This window comes from Mugil cephalus, chromosome 10, assembly GCF_022458985.1.
Source record: "Mugil cephalus isolate CIBA_MC_2020 chromosome 10, CIBA_Mcephalus_1.1, whole genome shotgun sequence".
NCBI lineage: Eukaryota > Metazoa > Chordata > Actinopteri > Mugiliformes > Mugilidae > Mugil > Mugil cephalus.
The window spans coordinates 20,763,325-20,781,260 of NC_061779.1; the positions used below are offsets into that span (position 1 = coordinate 20,763,325).

Here is a 17,936-nt window from a genome sequence, read left to right on the forward strand (position 1 = left end):
GAATTCCATAGTGGCCAGAAATTCACATTTGGAACACATGTTCAACAATGAAACCAACAACTGGATCTGTTCTCACATGAATGGCCCCAGATGTGTGACCATGTGGCCTAATGGAAAAGGTGTGCACACAGTGTCTTTATTGGCATCATAGGAACAACTCTCACCCCCAGCAAGAATGGGAAAGCTCTGTTGGTGCTGCTTGATTTAAATACTAAAAACTTAGGAACCATCCTCAAACATCAGTCCAAAGGTGGAGATGCTAGTAACAAGAAGTCATGTGGTAAAGCCCTCTTTTGGCCATATGATGGATCTGATTATTTTTTTATTTTATTTTTTTGTTTTGCCAACGGTCCTTGTCACGGAGCCTATCTCAGCTGACACGGGATAAGAGGAGGGCCAGGGTGACCCAACAGACAAGAGAAACCATTCACTCTGAAGCTCCAGCTAACCTAACCTAACATGCACGTGTTCTGACTGTGGGAAGAAACCCGTACTTCCCTGAAATGCAACACACTAAATCTGGAACAACAGTTTAAGTGTGAGACATAGAATACTGGATAAGAGTATAATCTCAGCCTCAGACAGGATAATCTCTGCTTTTTTTTTTTTTTCTTCATGCTACGACTGAAGTTTCATCAACGGCAAATCTCCAAAATGTGCCATAAATAAATCTGCTTACGCGTTCGTCCACCTAAATGCATCGAGCGTCTTTTCACAGCTTTCCCGTTCACTATTTGCCTACACACAGAACCGAGTGGTGTTAAAGAGTAAACACTGTAATAGTCAGTCGGAGGCTTAACAGCAGGGGAGGAGGCTCTGCATTCTGACTCGTCTCTGCCTTTTACATGTCTCCATCTGGTGGTGGACGCTGGCAGAGACATAATTCCAGGTCCAGTGAAAGCACCACACGTAATGCCTCTTCACACAGTCTGAGACATGTTATTAAAATAATATTGTGCTTTGGGACTGTAGTTGTTTGTATCTTTAAGATACCTGCCTATAAAAGGGGGACGAGTTAAATAGTGGTTAGAGGTTTCAGAGCTTTGGGGCAGGAAGGTCTCAGGTCTCATTAACAGCAGTTCTTATTTTGTTGTGGTGCAATCAGATCAGGTCCAAAATGATTGAAAAAGGAGTGTAACCGCATCAACTATTATTATCTCCACAAGTGCAGATCATGTGATAAAAAAAACTCATGTAAATACTTTAATCGCAGATTAACTCGTCACTTTATCTTCACTGACTGAACCTCTTTTCTAATCGGTCCAGCCTCTAGTAATAATGATAACACCATACTTCAAACCAAACATCCCAGCAGGTAATAACACAATGGCACCAAGTGTATCTATAAAAACATATATTTATTGTTCTGTTACTGTCGGTTAACTTGTCAACAATGAATGGCGGCAGGCCAGGACACATATACTGTACACATATTTAGAAAGCCTCAGAGAGCTTCTGTTGTTAGGTTCAGTGGCAATTAACAATGCGAAGAGGAAACCCGAGCAGAAAGAGGAAAACGTCGTCCGCACAGTTGATGAACGTCTCAAAATCCCTCAGCCAAAGTGGTTCTTCTTCCTAAGCAGGTCAAATTTACAAGAGGGGTAGAAATCCTGTACATTGTTGTGTGTGTTAATGCTGCTGATGATTAGTAAGATCTCTCTTCTTTGATCCTCTGCGTAGGACAGTGATAACTACTCACCCTTCTCTTCTCCTAAAACATGCCACTTTGAAGAAGTCAAGTAAAGCTTTCATGGATAAATGATTGTTAGACTCTAAGGACAGAAATAGAGGTGCTCCGTACTCGACAAAATAGTGTGTGGATTAAAATAGATACAGGTTATATATATTTAAACTATATAAAGGCTTCTCTGAATACAAGGACAGCCACCAGTGCTGTCCCACACACATTCCTCAGTACACAAACCCTTTAACGCAGCCACAAACTCAAACCTGCTCCGTCTCATTTTCGCTCCGTGGACCATGAAGTTTTTCTGCTCTACATCTGCAGTAGAACAGAGCGGTGCTTTCCCCTCAGCGACAGCTGAACTGCTGCCGTTTTTGGATATGAAATGAGAGCAAATGAGTAAACATGTGCATGCAAAGCATTTTTCAGAGCCAGTTCCGAAGCATTGTCCACTTTAGTTAAAAATATATTTCAGGAACCAAAAAATAAAAAATAAATATGGTTCCAATCATTCTACGTGGAAGCTGGGGCTTGTGTGAATGTGACTCCAGGCAGGAAGGTACTGATCAATAGCACAGAGCTCATTTAATTAAAGCAGAATATATCTGCTGAGTGACAGGGAGGGAGCATCAATGCAAGATGTGCCGTCCTATTGGTCAGGAAACCCCCGGAGGACGGGAAACAAGGCAGGCGGAATGGAAGCAAGTCTCAGTGGTTGAGTAGTTCCTCTACAAGGCCAGTCAAGACTCTATATGTGAAACAAAGTGGTTCGGTTGGAAGGCGAGTGTGTTTCAGAAGCAGATGAGACCAGGTCCAAATGTCCGTTTCAGTCCTTTTACATTCCACACGCTGCAAAAAACAGTTCCTCTAATTCACAGGAACTTTTCTCAGTCTCCTCCTGTCCTCAGTCCCGTTCAGTCCTCCATTCTCCATCGAGGAGCGTTCAGACTGAGTGTGCAAATGTCATCCATGACCCAGAACCGTCCGAAAACAACTTGACAAAAACAACACAGTAGACAACGAATCACTTTTTTTTTTTTTTTTTTTTGCAGTCCCTGAAACATCTCATCCGCTGTAAGAAGTTTGTTTCATTTAACTTGCAGGAGTGAAAAGAAAAGAATCGGTTTATGTGCCACAAAACTAATGAACGGGAGGATGAGTAAAAGACTGCGTGTGCTATGAAATGTTCATACGCTTTTACCTCCAAAAGAAACAACAAAATATATTAATTGCACATACTCAGACAAGAAGCCAGGGCCGTTGTGTCCCGTTTTCATAGCGTCAAAAACTGTAAAGCCAGAATTAGCTCAGTGTTCGTCACCTCCCTCTACAAAGCTCTGTGCAGGAGTGTAAAGTACGACATGATACAACAGCATCACCTCACCTCTCCTCTACTCCGGACTGCTCCAGACAGTCTCAGCTAGAATAAACCCACTTAAGTCCAGCAGGGTTAAAACTTGTCAAAGAATCTTTAGATGGACAATTTGGGGCTTCACCACTAAAATATATTTCACTTTTGCATCAGTCCAGACTGGAAAAACACTCTGGTTAGATTCAATTTCGAAGATGACACATCCATCACAAAATCATTTTGGCGTCATTTTTTTTTTTTTTTTTAATCCCTTCATTTAAAATAGTCTCCCTTCATTTCACTTTTTTCGTCTTTTCCATCTAAAAAAAAATGTAATAATCAGTCAAACAACTGTGAAGATATTCTCCAATTTCCATCTGGATTCTGTTTAACTGTGGTGAATCTGATGAAAGTGAGAATATTTACGTGTAAACAAATCTGACTCCGTCATATCAAATGCAGAGCCCTCACAGCCCTGCAGGCTGAAAAACTCCATGAAGCCATGAAATAATGGTGAATTCTCCGCTTTAACTCTGCCGGAGTGTCAAAACACAAGAGCCAAAACGATTCCACCGACTGGCTCTAATGTTTCCTTTGTTTTGGACTTGAAATGTGAAAGTTAACTTTTATTAACCCTGAACGTGAAGCTTAGCTGTTCAAAGGAAAACTCTCACTCTGTGCCGAAAACACAGACACTGCACAGCCAGCTGTTTAGTTTGAGGTGAACACTGTGGCTGCTGCAACAACAAAGCCGACTATTAGCTCACATCACACTCCAGCATCAGCAGAGGGACCACACGGGGGAAGTTGGGTCTGTTGCCATAGTAACAGTTAGGCAGAGGAACTTAGAGCGGCTGCGACTGAGTCAAGTGGAAGGGGTGTGCTAGATGTGTTTGGGTTTGGTTCTGTGCCGGGTGTGCTGGCTGGTTCTGGTTCTGAGGTGGGGGTTGCTGCTGCTGCTGCGGCTGCGGCTGCGGGTGCGGGTGTTGCTGTGGCTGCTGCAGGATGTGCACCACCCGGCTCAGGCTTTCTGTGGTGGCAAACGCCAGATACTGGCAGCACAGCCAGTCCTCCAGACTCACACCGCAAGCGGTGTCCAGCGAACGCTCCGCGAACTTGATCATCATGAGCGTCCGCTTCAGGTCCAACCAGTTCTGGAGGGTGGCCTCGCGCTGGCTCGCTGTGGCCCCTGACATGGGGCCGGTGGTGCTGCAGCCCAGCGCCTGAAACAAGTCCTCCCGGGGCCCCCAGAGGAGACACTGCAGGCAGGCCCGCGCTTCGGACATTCGGATCCTCTCGGAGGGGTTGACGGTGAGCAGTAATCTGGCCAGCTGCTGCAGGCCCTGCGAGTACAGCGATCTGACCGGGAGCGGCGGCAGGTCGGCCCAGGTGTACTCCCGCTCCTTCAGCTCGGGCGTCTCCTCAAAGGGGTTGGGGCGGTGCAGCATCTCGTAGATGAGAATCCCAGTCTGGAACTCGTCACACTTGCGGTACTGCGTGGCCGTGACGATTTCGGGTGCCAGCCTCGACTGGTCGCGCAGCGTGCCAGGGTCGGTGGCCAGGGTGCTCTTCTGCTTGGCTTGAGAGAAGTTGCTGATGATGAGGCGGGCGGGGCAGGTGGCGTTGGCTGCGGCGGCGGCCGCGGCACCGGCCCCACCGGAGCCGGCGCTGCTGTTGCTGTTGTTGTTGGGCTCAAGTAAGTCCAGATTCCAGGGGTTGCCGGGTTGGCACTGGACCAGCAGCAGGTTCTCCAGGCGCAGATCACAGTGGGTCACGTGATAAGGCTTCATGTGTTCCAGGCCGGAGCACAGCTGCAGCAGCAGGAGACAGACCTGCCGCTCGTACAGCTCCGGGTTGTGGGCGTGTCTGGTTAGGCCTTCTCTGACAAAGTCAGCCACCGTCTGGAACGGCACCTCACGCGTGATGACCACCACTCGGCTCCTCAATCGGCCGGTGGTGTTCATGTGACCTGCTGCTGCTGACGTTTCGTCTGCTTTACCGTTAGGGGCTTTGGGCTCTGTCGTGTTTGCGTCCGTCTTAACCTCCTTCTCTTTGTCTGTAGGTCCTTCTTCCTTTTTATCTTCCTCCTCTTCCTCTTCCTCCTCGTCCTCCTCTTCCCAGGGGAGCAGGCGTGTGGGGACATCAGCCAGGAAGTGTCCACAGTCCTGCTGGATGTTGAAGTGCAGCGCCAGGCTTTGTCTCACTGCAAGGCTGTGGAAAAACTGCTGCTGGGTCTCCTTCACCTGGCTCCGACAGATCTGGAGAAGATGAAGAAAGAGAACATTAACGTCAATGCGATGTCTGAACGTGACATGGGACCTCTCTCATGATGAAGCAGTTAGGAAAAGTAAGGAGGACAATTCTGATCATATTATAGATTATTTTAGTTCTCAAAGAAACTGATTCTAAAAAGAATTATGTGATGTAACTTGTTGAGCCTGTTGTTCAGAAACACACTTCTACCACTGTACTTAATTTTGAGCGTACTTAGTTCTGACATCACCCTGCTGTCTGGAGCATTTCTATTGCGTATTGATATGTGCAAAAAAAAAAATCCACAGCAGATGCACTCCTTCTCCTGTCACATTTCAGAAAAAAAATACAATGCGCTAGGCTGCTGTGGGAAATAGGTCAGCCTTTTTAACTAGAAACTTGATATATTTGCCATAGACAGGCTTGGGTACAGCTTTGACATAACAAAAACCCTTGTTAGTTTTGACCTTGTTGTGGGATTTTACCTATGGAACAGTGTTTTCAGAAAGACTGCAGCTCATGCCGTTAATGACATACAGAAGTGAAAGAAGCCAAGAGCAGTCTGTCACTGACAGCACTGAGAGCATATCTCCGTCTTTTAAACCACAGTGACAGCCTTTTCTAGCTCTCTCTCTCCCTCCCTCTGCTCTTTGATCACAGCACAGAGGTGAAGCAGAGTCGGGGACAGGCTCACTCTCTGCAGACGTGACAACATTCACTAAAATACCAACAGAGGGAGAGAAGTCACGACGCAGTCCTGAGATATTTTGAGTCCAACATCAGTTGTTTGCTTTTCACTCAAATTAATGGCGTGAGTTTATTAGTAATGCTGTAATTACCTGCCAACAAGACCAACTTTAACAAATATTTTCACTCAAAATGTCTCCAGTAATAATGTTAAGATTACGAGCCAGAGTCTGTGAGGACAGCTTCAAGATACTGAGTGACTGGTAGGAAGAACTCAAAAAATATGAATTCCTGCCCACTACTGGCTTTCAAAATGCTCCAAACTCAATGCCGTGGTTAAATTGAACCACATGACTGACACTGGCAATTAATGTTTATTAGTTTAGAATAAAAAATCTAAATACAACATGATATATTCACAATTTGAACAAATTATGCAGACTTGAGAGTTGCTGGAGGGTAAACCTCCAGCAGATTTGTAGCATGGTGCTGAAGAATATTTATAATATAAACTCTGTACAAACTGACTAACAAGCTAACAGATTAACAAGTGAACCACAACGGCTTGACATGAACGACTGTGGTTATTCTGAAAAGTCACGGTTTACTACAACTCACTTGGACCTATTATTTGGGACGACGACTATTCCAGGATTGTACAATAAGCTGCCACACACTAAAAGATTCCTCTGCTCTTTGTCAGTCATTTATACAACCTCTTTTTGACCTCGGGCTTTGAATAACACCAACAATGAAGCCATAAACCTTCTCGGATGACATTTCGTTACTACAACAACAGCCTCAATCATTTTACTTTATGACTCCTGACTTTGAGCTTTGCTAAACTGCCTGTGATGTGATTGATGGAGATGTGATGCAGCGTGAATGGCTGCAGCACGGAGCTCCTCTCAGACGCACTGTGGAGCTCTGGAATGCGCAGGTTCACTGGATGTTTGTTTGGACTTGCTGCTCCAGACTACTGCTGCCTACTGATCGTTCTTAGAGGACATCTGTAGGTTTTTCACTTTTTATAGATTGCACATTGTAGACAGAGCTCCAGGTTAACAACAGTTCCATTTATTGTCCCTTCTTGTTTCCTTAATACTGACATTTCAGAGATACCAAAAGCTTTAAAGCACTCTCACCGACCTGCTTGGAAAGTTGAGAATTGGCATAAACATGCTAAAGGTGGGTTATGAATAATGAGTACAGCATTAAAAATATCACAGCATTCAAAATCTCATTTGCAGCAGGATCAACTACGCGTACGGCGTAGAGGAGGGGGCAGAGCACACGAGGCCACATTTAAATGCGGAGCTGAGGAAAGTTTAATTGGGAAGTTGGGGCCGGTTTGTGTTCAGCTGCTTCTGCTGCTCCTGGTTGCTGGTTATTTATGGATGAGCATCATGAAAAAACAAGAGTTTCTCTTGAGCCTGCTGCTAATATGAAGGCAAAGCTTTGAAGTACCACGGAGCGCAGAGTTTCATTTCCTGTGAATAATGCAACCTTCATCCATTTCTTCTTCAGAACTCTTCCAGCAGGCTCTGCCCCCGACCCCACCGCCGCTTTTTCTCTGACTCACACAGCTCATGGCTGCCCTCAACACAATTACACACCGGGAGAAAAACAAACGCATGCACACACAGGTTTTATTGCACAATGTCGTGGCCTGAGGGCTCAAAGTTTAACCGGCAATATTTCAGCATAAACACCTTCCGCAGCCTCAGCAGAGGAGGAGGGAAGCGATCCCTTAACGCTGACAAAACTTTTATTATAAATCCACTGCAAACCACCAGAAATCACATTTATCTAAAATCCCTCCTGATGCAATGAGAATGCAAAACAACGACTCTCCCTAAAAGGCACTTATTAAATCAAAGCAAGAGCAAGTTGAAAAATAAGCCGTGGAAACATTTTGCTGAGACTGTGAAGCACAAACTGTGGCTTTTTTGATTGCACATCAGTGCAGTTAGTATTAGATATAATTGAACCCAACACTGAGCAGATACTTGTAAGTTCCCAATAGCTGCTCTAATTTAAGACATTACCAAAGCAGGTTCTGAGTCGTGACTTTTACTAGAGTATAAATGACAGGATAACTAATGAGACTGACTGACGTTTAATAAAAACGACTTTCAGTAAATGCGACTATAAACCGCAGCATGTTTCAATGCCAGTGCTCTGCTTCTGGTTAAAGGCAAACAGGATTATACTTCTGTGTATCAAAACAGAAGCAGTCAATCTGAGTTTGTCATTTATTCTATAAACAGAAACCTCTCACCTTGATGGCATAGTTGACCAGTGGGTCCTTGGCGTAAGAGGCGGTGTAGTACACAGCATCCCCAGCCTCACAGCAGGGCTTCCCAGTGGTCAGCCTGAAGTGGGACCAGCTGTCGGTGCCGAATCTCAAATGATCCTTCTGGCCGGCCATGAAACGGTCCTCGCACTTCGAAGCCAGCTTCCGCAGAGTGTCCGTGTGGAGCCCCCGGATCCTCCCCACCACCTCATCCCAGCTGTCTAAACCCCTGTAAAGAGCCGGCCTCTGGGGTTTGGACCCACCTCCTCCTCCTCCTCCTCCTCCGGAAGCAACTCGACCTGTCGCCCGACCCCTTCCAATCAGTGACTCTGTGCTTGGGTAGACCCTCCTCTCTCTGCTGGTGGCTGCACTGGGTGCAGCAGGTGCAGACTGGGGGGCAAGAGAGGACGCGTTGTTAGCCAGGCGGGCCTTGTTGGTAGCTGTGGAGGCCGACGATCTCTCCAAGGAGTCACCGCTTTCGTGGTCGTGACCTCGATGAGGCTCAGAGCTGAGAGAGGAGCTCTGACTTGCTGTTTCCCAGGTGGAGTCCAAGTCATAGAGAGGATTGGCCACGCTTAGGTTGGTGCCCCCGGGTTTAGCTTCAGCTCGAGGTCTAAAAGCTCCCTGGATTGGGATTGGCTCTTTGCCAACCAGGCTGGGTTCAGTACTGGAGCGAGGAACTGCCTTCTTGGGTAGTGGTGGTGGTGTAGCTTTAGGCGCTGGCTGGTCGGCAAGGACGTCCAGGTCAATGGAGGCCAAGGTGTCATTGGACGCTTTCATGTTCCGTGGCTGTTTCAGTGGGATCATGTTGGCTCGAGACTGACCTGGAGGAGCAAGAAAGAAACATAACGTAGGAGTAAGATTCAATTAAATTTAAGAGCAGGAAATCTAGCATACAATTTACCACTCTATAACATTTCACAAGGAATTGTTGTACATTTGGTCTACATTTAGATATAGTCCTACAATGGATCTGATTGTTTGTGGGAATATCCAATTCAGGTATTTTATCTCTGTACTGGTTGAAAATCCAAATGGCTGCGCCAGCCTGCCGCCGAAAATGATAAATGATGCTTTTTTTTGTGACCTCTCATGACAACTTATGGTCTAAGCCTTTGGGTTATGTATTTTCTACAACAGTTAGTAAAGATCTATCTATATAAAAAAACTGTGATACCAGTTTTCAGATAGAGAGATAAAATTTCACATGACACAAAGATAATTTTGCACTTCCACACACTTGTACAGTTTTTTCGAATCTACTTAGTTCTCTGCCACGCTGTTTCGGGTCGCCCACTGGCTGGTTGCCTCCGATGAAGATGAGAGGCTGACATAAGGTTGTGTGCTGCGGCACGTGAGGGAGCTGGTGTAGGAGTATTCAAGCCAAGGAGCAGGACAGCTGGGCACCAGGCACTGCTGCAACCATCCAGCTGCCCGACTCAATCTGCAGTTCTGTTCTGCAGTGAGGCTTAAAGAGGCGGCGCGGAGAGCAAATTTATCAGTGGCTTGACATGACCTTATTTTTCTGTGAGGCTCGTGGAAGGGAACCGGAGGTTTGAGGGGTCGATGAGACTCTGTCTACGGTCTCCAGAGTTGAGGACCAGAGAGGCAGGTGGGTCAGGGACAAGTGTCTGACGAAATGAAAAGTGTCTAAGCATGATGGGAATGAAACAGCCAGGTAGTTTTAAATAAGTGGGAGGACGAGGTCTCAGAAAGCTCTACTGTGCAGCTTTTACTCTCCAGGGAACACACGTATGTCTTAGAAGACAATACTTAGTGTTCGAAGACGACAGACTTCTGCTTGAACATACAATTTCTCTTTCTACTTTCTACTGATTGGTAAAAATGTGAGTGACTTGCCACGTGTAAGTCACGCCCCCTTGTTCTTAAGAATGCAGAAGAAGTCTTAAGACAGGGCAGTCAGGATAAAGTAAATGAGTCTTGGTAATCCTCCCTGGAACGAATATATTATTTAGTGTGTTCCTCCACCAATCTGCAATAATCCATCCAAGAGAGCAGGCATCTCCCTTGACCAGTTGTGAGGATGGTTTATTGCAGCGCTGTCTTTGCGACTTAACTGAATTACATAAGATACTTTTTTTTTTGCAATCATTTGTAAAATGTCTAAATAATGTCGTTAAAAACTCCTAAGGTCTCAGAAACCAAAATAACCATTTATGACTTTTTATATTGCTAGAAAGCAGTCTGAAATCCAAATATAAGCAATGTACAAAGACATAAAACAAAGAAAAGAACTGACTATTTTAATTTGATTTGAGTAATTGAGACATTTAAATTTTAGAAATCTTTGCTAAAGAAATTACTGAAAGTATCACTGTTTATATGGTGGTTTATATATTTTTTACTGCAAATAGCTGAAAGTGATAACCCCGACTATGGCATTGTTTTGTTTAATGTTTCAAACCCTCAGCTGTTAAATGTGACTTCTTCTGATGTGAGTCTGTCAGAAGGAGATAAAGCAGCAGTCCCTTGAAAATCTGCTGAGGATTAAAACACTTATCGCATTTTCTGTCACTGTAAAACCTCATGTGTCTCAGACAACAGTTTTGTTACTGTTTTCATCCAAATACCGGGTACCAAAACATGCAAATTCAGAGCTATCACATTACCTCTCCTCCACGTTATCATATCCCATCACAAACACTGGAGGAGAAACAATCTGACAAATGCATGCAGGCACAGAAATTACAGTTGTAGTGAAGCACATTTGTTCTCCAGCTGGGTTGAGTGAAGGATTTCCTCTGTTTAGAAATTCAGAATCGCACTGAAAGCAATGGTCGAAAATCATTTCAGAGACAGGGAATAATACTAATTTAAAGAATGACGTTCCACACAGTGAAAAAGATATTGTTTTGACACTATACTATAAACATACTGTAGATGAATTCTAGTGTATTAAAGCGCTTCACTTCAACATTCAGAGACGGCTATTCTTCTATTAGATTTCTTTAAAAGGTGGGTGAAGATACTTGTTGCTGCAGCAGAATGATTACCGCTTAGCCATTGTGCTGTAACAAAACTAAGTCTGACACTGCAACAAGAGGAAGCCACGGAGGTGGTTAGAATAAAGAAGAGCAGAGGGGAGGAATGAAGAGAGAGCGGCGGAGTGGGTGGCTAATGGAGGAGAAAGTGGGGGGAATGAGAGAGAAACAAGAACACAAAGAGGTGAGGGGGCGAGCAGGAGACACTCGCAGATGAATACTGAGAGATAAAGAGTAAAAAAACAAGAAAAACAAGCCTACCTCAATTCCACTAATGCCTCAAAGTTTTTATTTGAAGGCGGTACAGCGGAGGCAGAATGAAAGGCTTTTCTCTGCTTCCATCCCTGAGAGTCTGAGAGGAGCCTCAGGTGCCAACAGGCTGGCTCAACGCTCCCACCAATACTGGCGATTTCTCTGTGAGCGAGGCTGAGCGCTCTGCCTCCTACTGCCTGATGCTCTGATTAAAAAAGCGAGTGTATACTGTATGACAGTGAGCGAGTGAGTGAGTGAGAGAGAGAGAGAGAGACACTTGTTTGGAAAATGAACGCGGCTCTTCATGAAAATGAGTGAAAATGATACTGCGGCCGAATTGAGGAAAACAATTCTTTTTCTAAAATCCTGACGAGCACGAGAGACGAGACAGATGTGGAAAGTTAAAATAAGCTCCTCGCCCGGTGTCTGTGTGTCTTAAAGCAGCAGGGGCGTGTGTATTAAGGGCCACACGTGCCCTCCTAAACAAAAATGACGTGCTGCGCAACACAGCACATAAAGACGGAAGCACGCACTCCTTTTTTGTCCCTCATTAGCAGCGTGAAGCAAAGTAAAATTAGGCTGCAGGCAGCTCACCGCGCGTCATCCAGGGACCTTTTAACACAATCGCAACACATCTATCCACAGGGCCAAATAAACACGCACAAAACTGCATAATCAGTTTATACAAACCCAGTGAAATAAAAGGAGAAAAAAGGCCAATTAGCACAACACAAAACACAAATATATTGGCCGCTGACAGTAAGAAAAAACACATCTTTCAACTATCACATGTCCACGTGTGTAGACACCTGACAGTGAAGCATCTCGATAGCTCTTCTGCTCCACAAACCCACACTCTGCACCCTATCACTTTGTGTTTCTATTTCTCTTGATCACAGAGACTCGCGTTCACACATACACACACGCACGCACATGCACACAGATTCATATTTAAGTGGACGGCAACGCACGGCAGCTGTGCCTACCTCCCCTCATCTCTGCTACAGCCTGATCTTATATGCTCTTTGTTATGCACCTGTAATACTGAGCAGCTGATAAAGTCTGCGGGTGAAATGTCCACTGTCAACAACTCACAAACAGGCTCTACAAAATGTAGTGTTACAGAGGAACATCATTATCATGGTATTTGCTGACTGCTCCTCATAATGGTGTTGTGTTCATGCAAAAAAATAACTAAAGAACTGGGAATAACTCCCAGCAAATAGTTGTCCTATTTATTTTTTTTTTTTTTTTTAACAGATTTCTTGCTTTTGCTGCAAATAGGTCACCTTACAGTAAATAAAACAGATTTCAGATTTCATTCTTTGGCTTTTAATAATGTCGCAGACTTCGAGAAGGAGATAGCAAAAGCAGAAGCAAGTTTTCTTTTTTTATTGATTCCTCTGCTCTTTTGACTCCCTTGTGTCCGAGTCCCTTTGCACTGGATATGTAAGGTTACACAAACTGTCTGTGCTGTTCTCCCCAGTGGAAGATGTTTTTATTTTCAAGAAAACACAAGATCTGTGTTCTATTCAAGGGGAAACCCCTGAAGCCAATGTGGCAGTGCAAGAGGTCCATGAGGCTGGTTCAGTCACGATAGACTCTGATGTAAAGCAGCAGAAATAAACTTGTGTACTAGGGGCGGGTCCAGATACAGATTCATGAACAGACTCAAATTTGATTCCTATGAATTATATTTGATTAAATTTATTATTGATTTATTGAGAGACATTTGGTTTTTGAAACTATTGTGCTTGTTTATGAAAGAGATTTTCACAAAAATAATGTAGCAAATTTTGCACAAATGCAACCCTGACCAAATGTCATATGGCTTTGCTTTTGTCCAGCTCTTTTCTGTTGTCATGCTTTTTAAATCCAAAATGCTGCCGTGCATCAGCTTTGGAGCTTAGGAGTTTCTACAGAAGTGAGTCATAAACCTTTAAGTGAGTAATTCAGGTTGTCTTTTCTACTCCACGTCTTTCTCACACGGAACTTTATTAATTTCACACCAGACAATTAGGATCATTCAGAGAGAAAAAAACAGAAAGCATATAATTATGTTGAGATTATACTGGGGATAAAAGCTTTTATGACATTAATAGCAGAACTGTGGTCAATCATACAGAAGAGTCTTACACTGTGGTAAGGAAGCACTGTGGTTCACAGTGTAACCTCATTCCAAACCCATCAATTATTTCAAATACGGTTTGCAGAAATTCAAGAAGACAAAAAAAGATAAAAATAGGATCTATTTTGAGGGATCTGAAGAAGCAGGGCCTTGAGTTTTGATCACGTTCCAAGCACGGAAAGGACTAGCTTCATAAACAGGGGGAAAACATTTCCCACCTCAAGCTGAAATCTTCTCAAAGGTATTCTAGGTTGAGACTGTCGGTGACAAGATGCGAGCTCCAGCTATTTTAACAGGGAATAAATTATGTCTTGTCACATGAGGAAGTGTGCTGATGCAGGAGAAAAGTCAAACTGGCTGGGAGTGAATGAACTGCACGAAAACACGAGTGAACATTTGTGGGAACATTCATCTACTTAAAACCCTCACGACGACTCTAAACAGACGCATTCGACGAGCCGTGTGCAGCTCTTACCCAGGTTGCTGTAGGTGGCACTGCATTGGCTGGAGGCGGGAGAGTGGGAGTGATGAGAGTGGCTCCCGTCGTCCTCAGGCTCTCCGAGGCTGGCGCTGCCCTCGCTGGCAGAAGCCGCGGTGAAAACCTGGTTGGCGTGGCCCTCCTCGCCCTCCCCAAGCACCAGACCCAGATTCACTCTGGCAAGCAGGGAGGTGGCAGGGGGCGGCTCCCGATCCCTGGCACTGCTGGCACTCGCTGGTACCTGGCTGCACATGACAGACAGAGGAATGACTCATTTAGTTATGAAAATGTGGAAAAAAAAATACATCGGCGGTGTGTTTACTTGAGGTTTAACTTTCTTTCTGAGGGTAAATATATTTTTTTTTCATGAGAAGGTTTCATTGTACAAAGGCTTATCTGCAAACCGAGTCAGAAAAGAAGAGGTATGATGTTAGAGAGCGCTACTGCAGAGCTAACAGTGTTGTGTGATAATAAAAGAGCTGCTTTTGATGAGAGCTTTAATCTGCCATCATTCATTTCGTCTACGACGGCTATATCTAACTCAGGATATGAAGAAAACGCATCCAACAATGTTTTTATCTGCTCAGTTTCTCAGTCTCTGCTCCACCGTATCAGTGCACTTCATCTGCCCGAGCAAATGATGAATTGGAGACGGTGTAGTGGTAAGTGGGAGGCTTTTGAAGCCTGATGTGTTTTATATACAACTGCACACACGGTGCATGAGGGGAAAAACAAGGCAGAGCAGGTCACAATGGAGTGTGATGATATGTTTTGAAGGGCTCTATGACAGTAGGTGGCCGTGACTTGAGGTGTTTAAAGAGGTGAGATGCTTTGAATCTAAACCTGATGGGTGTGATGACAAGGTGGCAGACTTAAATGTGATTGCTACTTTCAGCTTTTCCAACTTAACAAAAATTCATTTTTGTTCATTTATTATCATGTCAAAACATCCCAGTTCTCACAAACAATAAGCTAATAAATTATAAGGATTAAAAAAAAAAGAAAACAAACAACAAATCATGTGTCCTTGTACACTGACAAGGCAGCGACACTGATACAAGCTGTCAGTGTCTGTCCTTGTAATGTCTTTTATGTCTGCTATAACACTGCTTTTCAGAAGGACTTACATCTGGTGAATATATAATGCTCCCATCGCAACAATGTACTGACGCCGGCCCAGATGGGTTGAGTGTGCCAGAAATGTGGGTCATATCTTACAGATAGTCATAGTGTGTTATCACTGTGAGAACTCACATTGTGACTCCATTCACAGTGTGAAAGCCCTGGGGATGCTATGGAGAGACTTGTTGTAAACTGTAGCTAATTGCTTGCAGAGATGCAAGTCACACATGCAAGATGTCACATACTGTATGTGAACACCTTATTCCCCCCACAGGGAGCCTGCACATCAAAATATTGTTGCAACTTTTTTTTCTGACTGAATTGTCTAACTTCAATGTACCGTTTGGATTATTTGATCTGTTCTGGATCTATGGATCAGTTTTTGATGAGGCTGACCTCGTTAACTGGTCAGTGACGCAACATACATTCATGACTACCTGTGAAATGTTGCAAAAGATGTAACCCAGTTACAAAAAAGAAAACAACAACACCTTTCTATCCAGAATATAACTGCAGAGTTAACTCAAATGTGTTAAAAGGACATTAAAAGATGTTTTCAGTGACGTGGGTATCTGTGTTTCTCACTCCACGCTGAACCTAACTCAAGTCAACAGGGATCAGCGTGTCTCAGAGTAAATAAGACACTCCTGGTGACTGACCCCTGATCTGATTACAGTTGGGCCTCAGTCGTCCACTGTGACCTGCCTGAGATATTAGACGGCCTCAGGCCACCTACGTTGTGGCCACCCAGGTCGGGTGACATTCTAATCTACTGCAAATGTGAACCCTCATTCACAAAATACCTTCTACCTACGTGTACATAGCGCTTCAGTGCTGGCATTCTGAGAGAAACGTCATCATGTGTTACACTTCAGGTCAAAACAAAAAGGTCACTAAAAGTTCACAGTTGGTTGCGTAGCCTCAGGTTTCGTCTTGGGTGGGGCTCATTAAAATGTTTGTATTTTCCTGACACAGATGTGTCACTTCCTCTGTACAGTAATGTTGATTACACAGGCTTTCAATGTGACTAATGGTTCGTGTGATTGTCAGCAAAATTCCCTCGAAGTACAGCTCAAGAAACATTTCCCCTCATTTTAACTCAGAGGACACCGTCCAGTTTAAAGTTAATATACTGTAGTACACTTTGTTCCTATCAAAGAACAGGAGTAAAACAAGCTGAAATGCTTCTGCCAGTCACAGCCAGTCACAAAAAATCAAGCTCAGAAGCCTTCCCCTGTGACCAAATCAAAGTTATAAAAGATTAAAGTACTGTTTTAGGCTCATGTCCAACACAAATATTATATTAAGCTTAGCTCCGTTTTGGTTTTTCAGCATATTTCATCTGTTGTATCGTACTGCACATGGAACGTCACTTCATCCAAATACTGTGGACTTAATCTGGTTGTCAGAAATTACTATTACACATTTTAGGACACTGTAGTTCTCAAGGATGTTCTCAATAAAGAACATTAATGCAATATTTTGACTGTGATGTGATTGAAAAGTGAGCACTCGAAGAAAGACCTTGTCTGTACCCTGGGGCAATAGTCTACGGAAGACATCAGATCTGACATGTTTATGATCTGTCTCTGTCCACCATAACTTCTCTATGTCTCTTTTAAAGGGAGGCAATCGATAGCTTCTTGTTGCCATAGTGCATTACTTTAGCACTTGCCAGCAGTGGACAGTTAAACTAAAAGGACCATCAAAATGTTGTGAGTCAACTAGAAAACAGTGAGTAAGTCAAATGTAGATAAAGAGAAGCATACAACTGAGTTATTTATGATTAAAACAAAATGGAATGTGGTTCACTGTGTTACAATGGGATGCATAAGCCTTGGCACAGAAACCTGCTGTTTGTCTGACATGTACTTATTAACTCAGGTTCCCCCAATGTCCTTCCTTCTTCTGTACTTTACAACAAGATACAACTAACATTGGCGCTTGGTTTACAGTTAGCCATAAACTGCCCAAAAGACCACTGAATCACAGAGACAACCTCTGCTGCAAAATCCAGCCAGAACAAATCAGTGCCTTACACACCTTTAGAAGCTCTTGTCACAATAAATACCTTTATGGCTGCTACACATTTCAGTGTCAGGACCTGACTTGTTCAGACAGCACAAAGCTGCCTGAGTGCATTTCACTGATTCTCACACTTTTGCTGAAAGAAACAATCTCGTCTTAAACACAACTCACTTAATCTTAAACCTCTCCTCCCTGTTAAGTCAACATGACTTCAAATGACCCAGGTGCTCACATCTTTCGGAAATGTACCAAAGAGTAGCGGTTTAGTTCTTACCCACTGTATTGGCTCACACAGTTTCCCATCTGGAAAAGTTGAATACGAGGCAAAGGTAAAAATCACATCCTAGATAGAGCAGTGGCTACGCAAGGAAAGCTGGCCTGTTGTGAAGAATGAAAAAGTCCTCTCCTGTAGGTATTCCTCCCCTGATCCCTCTCTGAATGTTCTTACCTGTCTAAGGTACTGTGTGTTTGCCAGCGCACAAGCGCACGCCCACTGTTAGCCAATAAAAGTGCTTCCATGACCCAGAAGAGTTAACTCTTCATCTGCCAACCAAAACAAATGCTATGTAGAGTGACCTCTCGAGTTCATAATATGGAAATCACTGGTCAGTGGACTTTAACCAAAACAAATCCAGACAAGTGAAAGCTATTTTCA

At 44.0% G+C, this 17,936-nt stretch overlaps 1 protein-coding gene across 3 annotated transcripts in view; it reads right to left on the reverse strand.

Annotated features, from left to right (window-relative positions):
* Positions 1-1,339: 1,339 nt before the first annotated feature.
* The window catches only part of peak1 (pseudopodium-enriched atypical kinase 1), a 97,181-nt gene continuing 80,584 nt past the window's right edge, over positions 1,340-17,936 (reverse strand). For all 3 annotated transcript variants that reach the window (XM_047595756.1, XM_047595755.1, XM_047595757.1), the window contains 3 exons: positions 14,129-14,376; positions 8,257-9,095; positions 1,340-5,293 (listed from right to left, as the gene is read on the reverse strand). In XM_047595756.1, the coding sequence (XP_047451712.1) occupies positions 3,881-5,293; positions 8,257-9,095; positions 14,129-14,376 (2,500 nt within the window). In that variant the 3' untranslated portion in view covers positions 1,340-3,880. The remainder of the gene's footprint in view (positions 5,294-8,256; positions 9,096-14,128; positions 14,377-17,936) is intronic.